This window comes from Gnatocerus cornutus, chromosome 2 (genome assembly GCF_029298725.1).
Source record: "Gnatocerus cornutus isolate USDA-ARS CGAHR chromosome 2, icGnaCorn1.1, whole genome shotgun sequence".
NCBI lineage: Eukaryota > Metazoa > Arthropoda > Insecta > Coleoptera > Tenebrionidae > Gnatocerus > Gnatocerus cornutus.
In genome coordinates, this window is record NC_142234.1 from 9,978,461 (window position 1) to 9,992,882 (window position 14,422).

General features: G+C 35.4%; 1 protein-coding gene across 1 annotated transcript; it reads right to left on the bottom strand.

The window, feature by feature from the left end:
* Positions 1–420: 420 nt before the first annotated feature.
* Positions 421–14,190, bottom strand: LOC148178832 (frequenin-2). Its single transcript, XM_088030423.1, has 7 exons — positions 13,901–14,190; positions 3,171–3,195; positions 3,038–3,086; positions 2,900–2,989; positions 2,765–2,843; positions 2,569–2,657; positions 421–1,892 (listed from the first exon to the last, which is right to left on the bottom strand). Exons 1-7 carry the CDS (start codon positions 13,962–13,964, stop codon positions 1,728–1,730), a joined length of 561 nt encoding a protein of 186 aa, XP_087886549.1. The 5' UTR covers positions 13,965–14,190; the 3' UTR covers positions 421–1,727.
* Between the last annotated feature and the right edge of the window lie 232 nt (positions 14,191–14,422).

Here is a 14,422-nt window from a genome sequence, read left to right on the forward strand (position 1 = left end):
TGCCTTGGCAACTAAGAAAGCATAGTGGTTTGTTACAACAATTAAACAACTTTATTTAAATAAATAGGTACATCAATATTAGGTTTCTAAGTATATAAATCTAATAGTTTTCTTCGCGTTTTCGGTAATTTTTTCAAAATTGTGCATTTTATGCAAAAAAAATCGATTCCTTTGTGTTTATTTTAAACAATTTGATGTTTAGAGCGTAAAAATACCATTTCGCAACTTATTGGTGTGTTGTTTTTGTTTAACGAAGAGTTCAATCAAATACTAATAATTTTGGTTGAAATGGAAAGGCGATTTTAAGATGTCAAAATACACGGCGCAAATTATATTTTTCAATGCCGGTGATTTCAGTCCTTTGGTGTCGAATAATAATGAAAATACAGAATGCGTTAAAACAGAGAAAAACTTGGGATGGCTCTGTTAGTCTATTTATTTTGTACATTCAGTTTTAATGTTACAAAACTTACAACACAATAGGTATTTTTCATTTTATGTATAATATACAACAACAAACAGTGTCAAACGAAACAACCATGTTATCAATTATCTAAAACAACAAGAACAGCCTACTGCAATACAAGACACAGCATTTTCATTATTGCGATACAATGATTGTAATTATCACAGAAGGTTGTAAACAGAAAGATTTAGCGCGTTGCTAAAGTCATATTTTTCAAATCATCACAATTTAAACGCATTGATTTAGGCCACGTTATGTACATGGAAATAAGAAAAAGAACGAGCTTCAGTACTTTGTGTTTTCGTCAGAACTTTCGTTCGTGTGAGTTAGTTATAGCACGACTGACAACTCTAATCTGAAGAAATAGATTAGTTGCGATAAAACAAAGCGAAGTAGAGATAGCGACTAGGTTTAAAAGTAGTCATTTCGACACTGAAATCGTTTTTTTTAAGGATTTTTAAAATGCGTTTTACTAGACTAGATTTTAAGACTTATTCCACCTAAATACATAAAATGTGTAGTTAGATCCTTAGAACTTGTTGAATGTAAGAATAAAACACCGCTTGGCATTGAACGGAATTGTGGCATGAAGCTGAGGTAAAATGAGACAAGTTTTAAGGATTCAATTAAAATGTCAATACCTATTTAACATGGAATGTTCGAAAACTACGTTAACTGGACCTAGATCTACGCAAAGTTCTAGTGTACTAGAGTATATTAGTAGCTACAACGACTGGATTTTAGAATATTAGTTAACAGTGTGAAGAGTAACCACACATTTTGCCCGAAAAGTGTTTTATTTGAAATTTCAACCCAGCAGCACTGGACGTAAAAAGGTTATTGCTAGCTCAAACTATGTATAAAATCTCTTTACAACAACAGGTATGGTGTTTATAATGTACTTTTGACACTTGACGTTTTTCACGAGAACAACAACGAAACAAACTCGCAAAAAACAACATGAAATCTAACCCAACACCACTTGACAAACCGAAGTTCATGATTGTCTGAGTGAAAAAAACCCTAACGTGTTCATCTCACACTTTTTTTTACAAAATAAAATTGACTTTCGATACACGATTGTGATTTACTAATAATAATTGAGCGTCGTAGCCATCATTTAGGGACAAAATTCGATCAGCATACGATGTATACTGTGTCTCCTGATGTCGCGGAGACTGCTTTTAAATTTGAAGAGGATCCCGAATAACGTCCCTTGTTTGCGTCAGAGTGTTCCGGGTAAAATCCCCGCACCCGGATGCTATTCGGGACCTAACGTCAGCGCTTGCACAATCCTGGGATCAGCTTTGCTGCCTTCTCGGAACTCTTCGAGTGTTAAGCGATCGTCGTGGTTCTTATCCATTTGGTCGAAGATTTTGTCGACGCGTTTTTGCGGCGTGTTCTCGTCCTCGGACGGCTGTTGGCCCTGGAAGTTCGACAAAAAATTAGGGATATTCTTCATAAGATCAAAAGAAATGACCCGCATGATACGTCTGAGAATAACGAGGCAGTGGAGGGCTTGCATGACGTGAAAAATATTATAATCGATTTTAGAAGAGTTAACCATAAACAGCGCATCCACCATTTTTAAAATCTAGGGCAAAAGCATTTTTCTCAGTTTGACCCGTTGAAGATTAAATCATTTAGTAGTGAGCCCAAGGACACTCTAATTAAGTTCTGCTCGCTTGAAGCATAATAATTAACAGCACGAAAATTAAAACTCGAAGATTAATAAATGTGTACCATTTAAAAAAATGAGAGCGTTAATCTTGAATCTTCAGTAATTTAATATTTGTCTGTTTCGAGTCCCTTAATTTTGTCGCAACAGCTCAAACCGTCCAAATATTTGACCTTCTCATGTAACGCAATTTAAACATTTACAACGACAAAGTGCAAACTAAATCATGCAAACAGTTAATGCACAAAATGGAGGTTACGAAGATCAACTCCAACTTGTCAAAATGTAATGTCCCTCGTAATAAAACAGGAATGGAAACGTAGAATTTTTTGCATCATAAAACCGTAGCGACGACGTTAATTCGCAGTTCGCTCATTACGTTTTTATGAAAATAAGATGTCGTTTTTTCATCTCTACTACTTACCACCATTTGGTAAATGGCATCTACTATATTATACATTTCGTCTCGTGTTATGAAGCCATCGTTGTCCACGTCATAAAGTCGGAATGCCCCTGAAATTCATATTAGATGAGATAACATCAATTTTGTATCAGATATCGTGCATCGTATTGTTATAAAACTAGCAATTTTTATTTGGAAGGCAGTCTGTTATGCTTACAGTGCAATTTCTCATCGAGGTTGCCTCGAGACGTTACAGAAAGAGCTCGGATAAACTCCTCGAACTCGATGGAACCGTCCTGAAATTAAATTAATCTTATAAATATTAATGACATTTTTGAACATGTTAACTTACATTGTTTTCGTCGAACACTCTAAAGACTAATGAGGCGAATTTGGAAGGATCTCCTTGTGGGAAGAATTGTTTGTAAATTTTAATGAAGCCCTGAGAAAATAAATGTTAAAGTGTAGAAAGACGCGAAAATTAATTTACCTGTTCTGTCAGAAGACCGTTTGGACAGTCTTTCAAGAAACCTTTGTGCCTGCAACAATGCAAGTGTAATGTTTAGGACACCTGTGTTCGTGTTTATAGACCTGAAAATAAGAGTAGTTTTGTTAGTACTCACCACTGCCTTATTTCTTTCTCCGTAACTGCAACAAATATCAATTATTAGAATATTTTTCATTTTTATTTTCACAGATAATTTGAAATATAAAACAAAATGGATGATATTTTATAGTACGTATTAGACATATTTTCATAACGACATAAAAGCGAGAGATTTATTGACATAAAGTCAATAAATGCTCCAAGTTTTCATAAAAATTTAGTGATCGATACTAAAACGCAGTTTTGAGATAAAATCTAGTTTTAAGGGCCTATTTATAACACGAAGAAAAACTGCAATCTTTCTTTTAATGGAGCCGATTACAGACGGAAAGGAAAAATTTTATGTTTTTTTTTTTATGTCTATTTATTTCTGCCTTTTACTTATTTCATCAATTTAAGTGCCATGGAACAGAGAATTTTCCATGATTCACAGAGAAATCTCTAGACGCCGTGTTATTTTTCAAACTGAAACACATTAAAGTTTTCCCAGAAGGCGTACTATTGATTTTTAATTTGGAAACAGCCGAATGATACTCGTATTTCAGAGCATAGAGAAAATTGTATTGGCAAAATTACCATAATATAGGTAACAAACAATCCCATGATGTTAAATTTCCATTTAGAACCACCCAAGAAGAAAATTTAGTGTATAAAATTCCAAGGTCTATGCTTTTTATTCACCAAAGTGGTATAAAATTTCTGTGGAAAAATAAAAAATTTCATGCTTACAGACACAAGTTGCTGTAAAATTTTCCAGTAATGTTGCATTATTATAAGTTTCACGTACCACCAGCACTCTCCTCAGCAATCCAATTTAAGTGGAATCCGCAAAGACAGATAAAACGATCGAACAAGTTGATGATACTTTACGTTATTACTTTTAAAAGTACAATTTATATCAACTGAATTCAGCAAATAACGCGGTCTTGGCTATGTACAATGCCTGCCATCGATCGCTATATCGTGCCAGATTATTATCTTGAATCGACAATGTTTCCAGAGACACTTTTCCAGCAATTTAAACACTTTTATCAAGATTTGTAATAAGAAAATTCATGCTGTTACGATTCACCGTCAAAAGAAACTCAGCATCTGTTGCTACAACGTGTTTTATTTATCCACATTAAACTTACGGTTTATCTGTTTCACGCTCGCAAAAAACCATTAAAGAGAATTACAACCCTTAATTTAATTCTCAGAGAACAAGAAACTTTCACCCCGCAATTTGTCTGAACGCTCTAAAATTGAGTGACCATTGATTCAATTACTGACGTTTCTAATATCCACATTTCATGTCACACTTTGTCGCAAATTGAATGTTACCTCTACAGCAATTTTGTTCAAATTGCTTCGCCGACACCTTCGATGAATCTTGGGGTCTGTGATTGAGTGAAATATTTCATGGTTAGTGCAAATTTTGTACACCCAAATCTTCGTGCTTTTACCAAGACTTACGTCAGCAACAGGTGTGTCAGTTAATTTATTTAATAGTTTAAGAAGATTTATGGTTACCTTTGTAAAATGAGGGGTTTCCAAACACTTGCTCTCTTTACTATCGGGCTTATTGGAGGAATCTATTTCGGAAATTACAAAGATGCAATATGGAAATATCTTGAATTGGATAAGAAGAAACAGTGGACTGATTGGGAGACTAAGTGCGCAAATATCGGTACTAGTGAAGATGATGATGATGAAGAGTGCCAGTGCCATAAAGAGTGGTGATATAGATTTCATGTGATTTTAAAATAAACGGTAAATTAAATAACTTTGAGGAAAAAAAAATATCTCTAGCTCCACCGCGACTGCCACAAACTTAATTAAAAACTTTATTGCAACTTTAAATTACATTGGCTAATTTATTTTTGGAATAATAATAATAATTAGAGCAGATTCAGATGACATTTTCATATTTCCACTACACTACTCTTTTAAGCTTTGTAGCAGCTAATTTACATTAATTGGCTAACACAAACCCCTTTTATTAGGAGAATTAAAATGGTGGATGCGCCGACGGCGACGAGACAAAAACAAATTTTCATTTATTCTCAGTTTAACAATTTATTGATTTCATCCACTAGTTTTTACAATCTACATCTCCACATGTAAAATGATTCTTTAAGCGATGGCCTCGCCGATCATTTTTTACGATAAATAAGTAATGAGGGAGCTAAACGTTTACGTGTTAAATCGATGCCCATTATTTTGTATTGCTCTTAAACTACCCACATATATAATTCCTTTCAAGAGCTTGATAAATTATGAAAGTTTCGCAATTTACTGATAAATTAATAATGCACGTCCAAGGCCGAAGAGCGACATTTCTTCTTAATAGCCACATGTGTGAAGTAGTCCAATCGATATTTCAACACCGCCTGCGCTATTTCTAAACAACCACCACCTTTCTGTAAATATTCACGATCTGCAACAACAATTTCATCTGTTGTTATCATAGTTTATATTAATGTAAATCGTAATTTGACGTTGGCGGAACTTTGCCAGCATCGAGCAACGGTTGATTGCACCGATAAATAACCATATTTCGGGTTATATTTGTGATTCATAACAACATTGCATAAATAATCTTTATGCTCGAGCGCATAAAACGCACTTTCGCTCAACTTTAATAAATCATTTCAAATACATCCCTGGACGTAATGCAACTTGGCACGCTCTGGAAAAAATGGAAATCCCTAGACACTCGTCCAGAAGGATTTCCGTCATGTGATTGAGTTCCAATACTGAACTCGTGCTTGGATTTCTACACGAATGGCGCGAATTTGCGCATGTTTATTCATAGGTCGGAGGGTTTTCATGGTTCCATTTGTCATATTAGAGAATAAAAAGTAAGTCCGTGACAAATTATGTTCGAAATTTTCAAGTCTACAAAAATGGTGGATGCGCCGAGAGTGGAAAAAGCCTTTCTTTCTGTTTTTAATCTACTCAATTATTGAAAGCAAACAATCATTGATCTCTGCTGTGATGATCTCCGATATTGATACTTAAAAAACCTGGTCGATTATTTCCGAAAATATCCAAGCAGAAAATTCTGACTGTTCAAAATCACACAAAAAATGATCCCGTTTAAAATTATAACACGTTTCTAGTGCGTCGGAAATTGACTTTCGCTCTTTTGTAATATACAAAAATAACAATCCACCCAACACATTTCATGCCTCAAATGCTCTGAAAGCGTGCTTGAACGTTATTTTATACTCGAGGATAGAGGGAGTGGTGGAACCGTGATCCACTTGTCGATTCTAGCTTGAGATAGTATGTTTATTTATCTAATCACGGTTCAGAGGGTGTTAGGTAAAAAATTCACAAAATACCCTCTGGAAAAACTTGCGTTCTTATCCCTCTTCGTTTCTAATATAGAAACAGAAATAACAATGTGTTTTAAAATATTTAGGATTTGGCACGTCCCAGGCTAATATTGAATGGAAAAATTTACTATCAAACTTACATTACGGTCGTTTTTGCCATCCAATAAAAGATAGCACAAGTTAGATGAAAATTACATGACTTACGTCGCATCCCCAATTGAATGCAGTTGTGGCAAGAAATATGTAGGTCAGACAAGAGAAGCGAACAATGCGACAACGAAACAAAAAATGTGGAGCTGAAATAAAATGTGTTAATTTCAGACTGTAACACTCATCATCTCATAACCGGGCAGTCGAAATCCCATCCACGATAATTGTTGCTTTATTTTCCTGTCAAGTTTCGCAGTTTTAAGCTCTTTCATCAACTCGAACTAATACATCATTTCCAGCAGCGTAAATTAACCGATAAATCAAAGACTGTCAGTACTACAACTCACGACCAGAAGGCTATATCTTAAACTAATTTGGCACAGAGACACCCACTTATTGAACGAAAATATTGCGGTTGCAATTATGGTGGATGCGCCGGGAGAAAATTGTCAACATGTTTAGTAAGTGAATTATAATCAGACTCGGATTATGGTAAATTCTGGCAAATTTGCTCTACCTTGCCTTAAATCGTAGCTTGTTAGAAACGTATAAATTATTAGTGTACGTCGTCGAAAGGGCCGACAGTAATTAAAATTGGAATTTATGGAATCCAGTTTTTGGTTGAGACTGGCAGGTTGGCAGAACTGGCGTTCTAGAGTGTTGCGCATGGTTTATTCCTGTGGGACAAGGGGTTCATGGTAATGAATGCTGAGTTATAGTTATGTCATGGGACTGAGCTTTGCAGGTTATGAATAATTGTCTGCAACATCCTTGCTGGAGCAAGTGCGGTTTATTTGGGGAGAATATTTTTCAATTTACAAGCGTAAATTTCAAGAAAGTAGAAAGAAATGAGCACCTACTAAACCGGCGTATCCACCATTTTACAATGAATCAAATAATAAATATTTTCATAACAAGTACAAAATGTGTCAAGTAAATGCACGAGGCGCAAAGACACTTTTTTACAAGTTATGTACATTATTTTTTCTACTGCTCTTTATCTAAAACAGACAATGAGTCTCGACAATAGTCAATTTCTTACTTATTCCAAATGTCATTTGCCTACGACCAATATGACAGTTCCACACAGTAAAATAGCTCCGAAAGTTGAAGTTTTTGTAGGTCTATTTACGTCACAAGTGAAGATATGATAAAATAAGATATTTCATCCGCACAGACATTTCTAAACTGACTTAAGTCATAAACGAGATTAATTTCTTAATAAAAGCTTACCAGCTACAAACTGGCTCTGAAGTGCAATTATAAAATAAAATCTTTTCATATACGGATTAACCAAATAACGTAAATAGGTGTACAACTTTCGGGGCCAGGGGACTACGTCACTTTCACAGGAAAAATTAATTCCAGTGGAGCTCTTCTTCCAATTTAGCACAGAAAACTTGGAAATTTGGCAATATTAACATTAGGTTTGCAAAAAACGGAGTATATCTTGGGAAAAATAGGAACAGCACTTAGACCCTCGAATAAGTGTGCGAAAGCTAACTGCAAAATTATCCTCCGACATTATTTTTTTCTCATTTCGAGAGGAAAGCTCATAATTCCAGCCAATTTCCCTACCGCTTTTTCCACTCTGCTGGAAAGTTACGTAACTCGTTTCCAAATAAATATTTCAACAAAACGTTACTTCCTTTTAGTTTAAACTCCAGTATTTACTTTCCGACTTCTATTTCCCAACGTGACTTCGGAAAAGAAATCAGACAGTTCCTACCATTATCCATCTTTTATTTGTTCCAACTCGAAACTTGGCATAATATCCCCAAATCTTCAAAACCTGTCTGACCTCATACGTTCAATCGACATGATAAATCAATGTAGAAACTGTGAACAGTTTTAAATGAGAATCACGCTACAGTTCTAGGGGGCTTTTCAAGCCAGCGTCAACAAACTTTAGAGTTAACAACATCGATTTCGGGACATTATCTTGATTTACTTGATTTGGGAAGGGTTCTGACAATTGTGCGTTAGTAGATGGGTGAAAAGTGGGGCAAAAAGTTGGGGAAAAAATGAAATGAGACATTTGTCTTTTTGTTTTCGCTGGCTTAACTTTATTTTTATAGCAGATCAATCAAAGAAACGTTGTGATTCGTTTTTATTAAAGGTAAAATGATTGATCAGGTGAATGAACAGGTTGAGTTCTCCTGATATACCTAAGTTGTTTTCGTTCTTCCTGCAGCTGGGGTTGCGAGAGACGGCGCCAGGACTGGCGGCGCCTGTCCAGACGCTGACGGCGACAAACACCGTACGATGCTCATTCACATTTTACCATACGTGAACTGCATACCTAAAAATTGCTTTTAGAGCCTCTACTTTTGGTAATGTAGCAGAGGCAGAAAAAGCAACAAAGGAGCTAAAATAGTGGGACTTTGAAAGAGACAAGCAATTTTGATTTTGAGCCTGTACCTTTTCAGAATCTACGGCTTCATGTCTAGCAACTGTAAAATCCGCAAGATTTTCATACCATAAACTTCCCTTAACACATCCGGACAGCTAGATTCATTCATTACATCCCGACGATGACGTGCTAAGCCCCTTTAAATCGCCATTCTCCGTCCCAAACCGCAAACTTCCATCCTACTTTTTTTCCAAGTCCATCTTGGCTACAAACATCTGTACTTTCATATCCCCGTCAAAATTCTATCCGGGTCGCAAACTGCGTATTTGTTCATGTAGTTCCAATATCCTCGGATCTCGAACCGCGTGTTGGATAAATAAAATAATGAAATTGATTCTAGCGCGCACACAACATTTTCAAATAAAGGAACGTCAGACGCTATCTCTTTATATTCTTTTCAATAGAGTCTAAAGGTTGTGTCATAAATTTCGTCGCAACTATCCGAATTGGTTGGAAGTATGCGTGCTGTATACCATTATTTGATTACTTAAACGACGTATTTGCACATTGAATCCAATTTACTGTCAGCATGCGAATGCACAAAGAGGATTCTTTTGGTGACGTTAAATTAGAGATGATCGGAGGGAGCATAACGCTACGCAAACACGAAGATATTACATGCGACGTTTGTTTGTGAGCAGTTTAAACGGATTTTTCACTGATTGGGGCGGTTATTGGAATCCGACACGAAAGGAAACCGGAAGTGAAGAGTCAAGTTAAATAACCCGGCGCATCCACCATTATTCACACTTAAAATAAAGTCTCGAAAAAATAGGTCGTTAAAATTTCACATTATTTCCACGTGTTCTTATTAAAACTTTACAATTTCCAAGTGCACATAAATTTTCAGACAAAGAAAACCTGATTACATTTTTGTAAAAATTACTGATGCATAAAAGGTAGAAAGGTTTTACGGAGGAAAGACGCCGTTCACACCCAAGATAAATTCGATAGTTTCCAGTAACTAACCCGTTAAAATTCTATGGAGCGAAAAGGTGTAGGTCCAGTGATCTTTTGTGATAAAATAAGACAATCTGACGGTTGCACAACCAGCAAAACGGTAAAATTTCTATTGTATTTCAGACTGATTGTTTCCGAACAAAAGTCCAAAATAAAACTGTGACAAACTTATTGTCCATTGATTAAATGATTCTGTTCAGATTACTAAAAATAACAGAATCGATGGAAAGATAAGTGGGAAACGAAAAAACACTCAGACTGAGCGAAACTACTTCATGTGTGTTTTATCATAATGACCGAAAATTCCGCTTTATTCATTTAGTTTTTTTATGATCAATATCTCAACTTGTGCATTTATTGGCGGGTTTGTTCAACTAATTACCAGCCGGCATCGATTAGCTCTTTTGTTCCGACACCTAAAAGTAACAGTTGAAAACAACAAAAGAATCAATATAAACAAAAGTGCAATAAAAAGGCTTTAATAAAAAAAGTTTTTATGCTCGACCCTCCCAAGTCGTAACAATATTGCGAAATCGTTTAACTGTGGTAATATTGACCTTCATATTAAAAAATCAATAAAAGTCTTTCTCGGTAAAAGCTCATGAGATTCACAATTTGAATAAACCATGTAGGGAAGTTTGTAAAAGTTTGGGTATGTGGAGTTTTATTGACTTTTCAAGGTCTCAAGTGCTAATTTCGCAGTGAACGTCAATTTTATTGGGGCCTATATTAAAAAACGTCATTTTGAAATTTCCTTATTTCCCTGGTGTCAACTCAACCGTTGACGTTTGCAGGTGATGCTCCCAAATTTAGAAAAATTGCCAGCGAGTTGGAAGAGGACACTTGTTGATCAATAATACGTTATTGATAAATAATAAAATAAGTAGGGCGCTTCGATCAGGAAGCTAGTTTTGAGACTTTTGCTGCATCAAAACAAAAAAGCAGAAATTACCCTCCAACGAACTTATTCGATTCCTTTCCAGGTATTCAATTCACCACATTAAATCGCGTTTATATTTAATCTCTTCGAAATTGAAAATGTAAATTAGCTCGGTATGTATGCACACCTATAATTTAATGAGCACACATTTATCTCCCAATTGTGTCTGTTTAAAGATATAATCGTGCGTTTATCCACAAAGTTTCCAATGAATAATTTCAGTCCAGATGAGTATTTGTACAGCAAATGGAAGGGGAAAGTTGGTTTTCACTCATTAAATGAGAATGACGTTATTTGAACTGAATTTACGTGTTTTTAAGTAGAAAACCACTTTAATGTCATTTCTCTAACCTTCTGCGCCAAGATTTCAATCTTTAGTTGGACAAAGCATTTTAAAAAAGGGTGCCCACGTCAGGATTTATCGGATCTTAACGATGGAATCGGGATTGCCTGCTAAGGGACTATAAATAACGAGCAGATCAACATGTTAAATGTCAGAGAACTGGAAGGAGAGTCGATATTTTGAGGCTGGAAATGGTGGTTAATTTATGGAAATTTTAAAGTAACATGGGGTGGCTTTTTAAATGTCATCGAGCTGTCTGCGTAGGGCGAAAATTTTCATTGCGAATTGGCGAGAATTTATACAATAATCCAGTCTCAGTTCTAATCATCGGGCTAAACATGCGATCGTAACTAAGTTTTGAGAAGATCTTTGTGGTCGAGTTATAAAAAGATAACCCTGCGCATCCACCATTGATGCTAACACCGAAATGGAAGTCTTTGAAATATGGCTCTATTCGATTCATGTTAATAGTTAGACAATTTTATTTTTATTGTTTCCTGTCAAAGACTATAATATTTTTATCGACTTTACCAGTGAAAAAATAATATAGGGGAGAGGGGGGCATAGTGGGGTACTTAACAATCAATTAGCCACGCATCTTAAAATAATAGAAATTAACAATTTTTTTTCACTAAATATCATAGACTAATGTATTGCGGATGATTTTTGTTGTACTTTTTTTGATTACAATAAAAAACTTACGACATGTGAGCATTATTTTGAAAAATGGGATTTGCCCCGCTTTGCCCCGCACCTAGGGGTAAAGTGGGGTACCCTATGGGGAAATCAAATTTTTGAATAACTGTGTACCTACTTAGAAAAAGTAACATTTTAAAATTACTTAGGCATCAATGCATATTGCACATAAATGAGCAGGTTCATCATATTTAGTCATTACATTTGTATGACTAGATTTGAAAAAAAACTTGCTCCCTAACTTCGCGAATTTTTTAACGAAAACACTGAATTTTACATTTTGTTTTATAAAACATATAGGTTTTCACACTTTGTTTTATAAAACACACATGGTTAACTGTCAACTGACAACCAATCAAAACAGGCTATTCGACTTTTTTCACGGCGTTTGATTTGAGCAGCAGCAGTATTGCCCCGCTATGCCCCGGTACCCCACTATGCCCCCCTCTCCCCTATTCTGATCGTACCTTTAAATTTGACCTCTAAAATTTCTAAAACACAATACTTATATTATAAAGGTCTTATCTTCAAAAGTTTGAGAACCAGCCTAAATGGAGAAAATAATATTATTTTCTTAAATAGTGAAAAATTATGTTGACCACTAAACTATAGTCATGTTGTAAGAGTTCCAAATTGGAAAAGAAAATTTTAAAATTCTTTTTTTTTTGGCGTATAAACCGAAGTCTGATGTTTAGAAATCCAATCTTCAGAGAAGTTTTAAAATCATCCTTTATTACAACGAATCAATGTGATTTTAACAGGACAAATTTTTTTCCAATTTCCTTCTTTATGTCGGCATTTTAACTTATCAAATATGTATTAAAAAAGCAGTGGAAATGGAAAATCCATTTAAAGTCCATTTAATAAAATCGATAACTGTCTCTGTGTTTATGATTTTTTTTATTCACAATAAGTTATAAAATAAACGTTTGTTCATCAGTGCTTTTATTACTTCTTCTAAAGTTTACAAAAATTTTCTACATTCAAAACACTATAAACGAAGGAATTTTTCCACATCTCTTCCTGATACGTAAAACTTTCTCTATTATTACCACTAAAAAATGTTGTGCACCTGTCCAAATATCAAAACAATTTTCTCTCTTAAATAATTCCACGTTTTCGCTGTCGCTGTCACAGCTTTAATAAAAAATCTATTTTAGGCAGACGATTTAGATGTGTGATAGGATAATGGCATATTTTATGATTTATTTTTATTAATGTACTGTCATGATTCCGGATCATTCCAATGTAAATTACGGCACATAAAGCAACATGAAAAATGATTATGGTGATGGTTAATTTTTGATGAGTCAAAACATTTGGGAATTATTAATTTAAAATTAAAATTTGTTACCTTTGACCTACATTAAATGGAAAAAGTGAACATGTCTCTCCGGTAATGACACTTATTATGCACGTAATACAATAATCGATTTAAAATATCAGTGATGTAAAATCGAAGTGTTTCGTATGCAAATGGTTGGTTTAATTGGTCATGTAAAATCATGTTATCTTCGTTTAATATTCCGTGTTTTGCAAGATTTCCCGGTGAAAGTGAAAATTTACCTTTAAATTTCTGGCACTTGTTTAATTTGGAATGAATAGCCGTGGCATGCATTCAACTTGCATAAAACTTTCTCGTCCCGAAATGTCATCAAAGCGTTCAACAAATGTCTTGGTCGCCAAGTCCAGATAAATTTGTTTCACACGTTGAAAACTAGTCCAACTGTTGAATAATGTAAGTAAACAATGCTTTGTACATATGATAAGAGTGATAACTGCCCCCTGCACTAATTAACCCATAACCGTCTGTCCCATCATCGCCGCTCCTAATTTTCGTTCCACTTGCATTTTTCGCTGTCCTACATTTCAGCGAGCGAAAGTTACGTAAGCGTGAATGAAAGTGTGTAGAAAAACTCACAGTATGTGGCCGTGGTGAGCCTGTCGATGGTGTCCTGCTTTAGCTTTGAGTTTTTCTTGCCCATGACGGAGTTTCGCTGGAAACTTACAAGAACAGCGCACGAATTTCTCCCGATCACACAACACTAAGGGGTGACGCGCAAAGTCCCCCCTAAACGGGGCAGATCGTCGTCACGCTTGCGCCCTCTCACCAGGAAGTCCACTGTCGCACATCCTGCACTTAACTATCTGCAAATGCGAGTACAAGGGACAAATTTGGGAAAAAATCGATTCGGTTATCTGGAATGGCTTAGGCCTCCAAGAGAAACACAATATCACCGCAGTGGATCAAGCCGCTCCACTCTCGGCCGTCAATACTATGGTAATCAAAGTGGAGGAATTACCACGGCTGGTGCAGAAATGGTATTGATTACGTTAGAACCGCTCTGAAGAAGTTTAAGCTAGACACTACTTAACGGAGTATTTCACATCAACAAGTTTTCTGGACGCGGATGTAATCGTGAAGACATGAAAAATTGCACCA

Excerpts from the sequence above, each read along its gene's own strand:
- LOC148178832 (XM_088030423.1), bottom strand. The coding sequence starts at position 13,964 with ATGGGCAAGAAAAACTCAAAGCTAAAGCAGGACACCATCGACAGGCTC. Across the intron at positions 2,990-3,037 it reads ACGGTCTTCTGACAGAACAG|GGCTTCATTAAAATTTACAA; the intron begins GTAAATTAATTT and ends TTATTTTCTCAG. Across the intron at positions 2,844-2,899 it reads GAGTGTTCGACGAAAACAAT|GACGGTTCCATCGAGTTCGA; the intron begins GTAAGTTAACAT and ends ATTTAATTTCAG.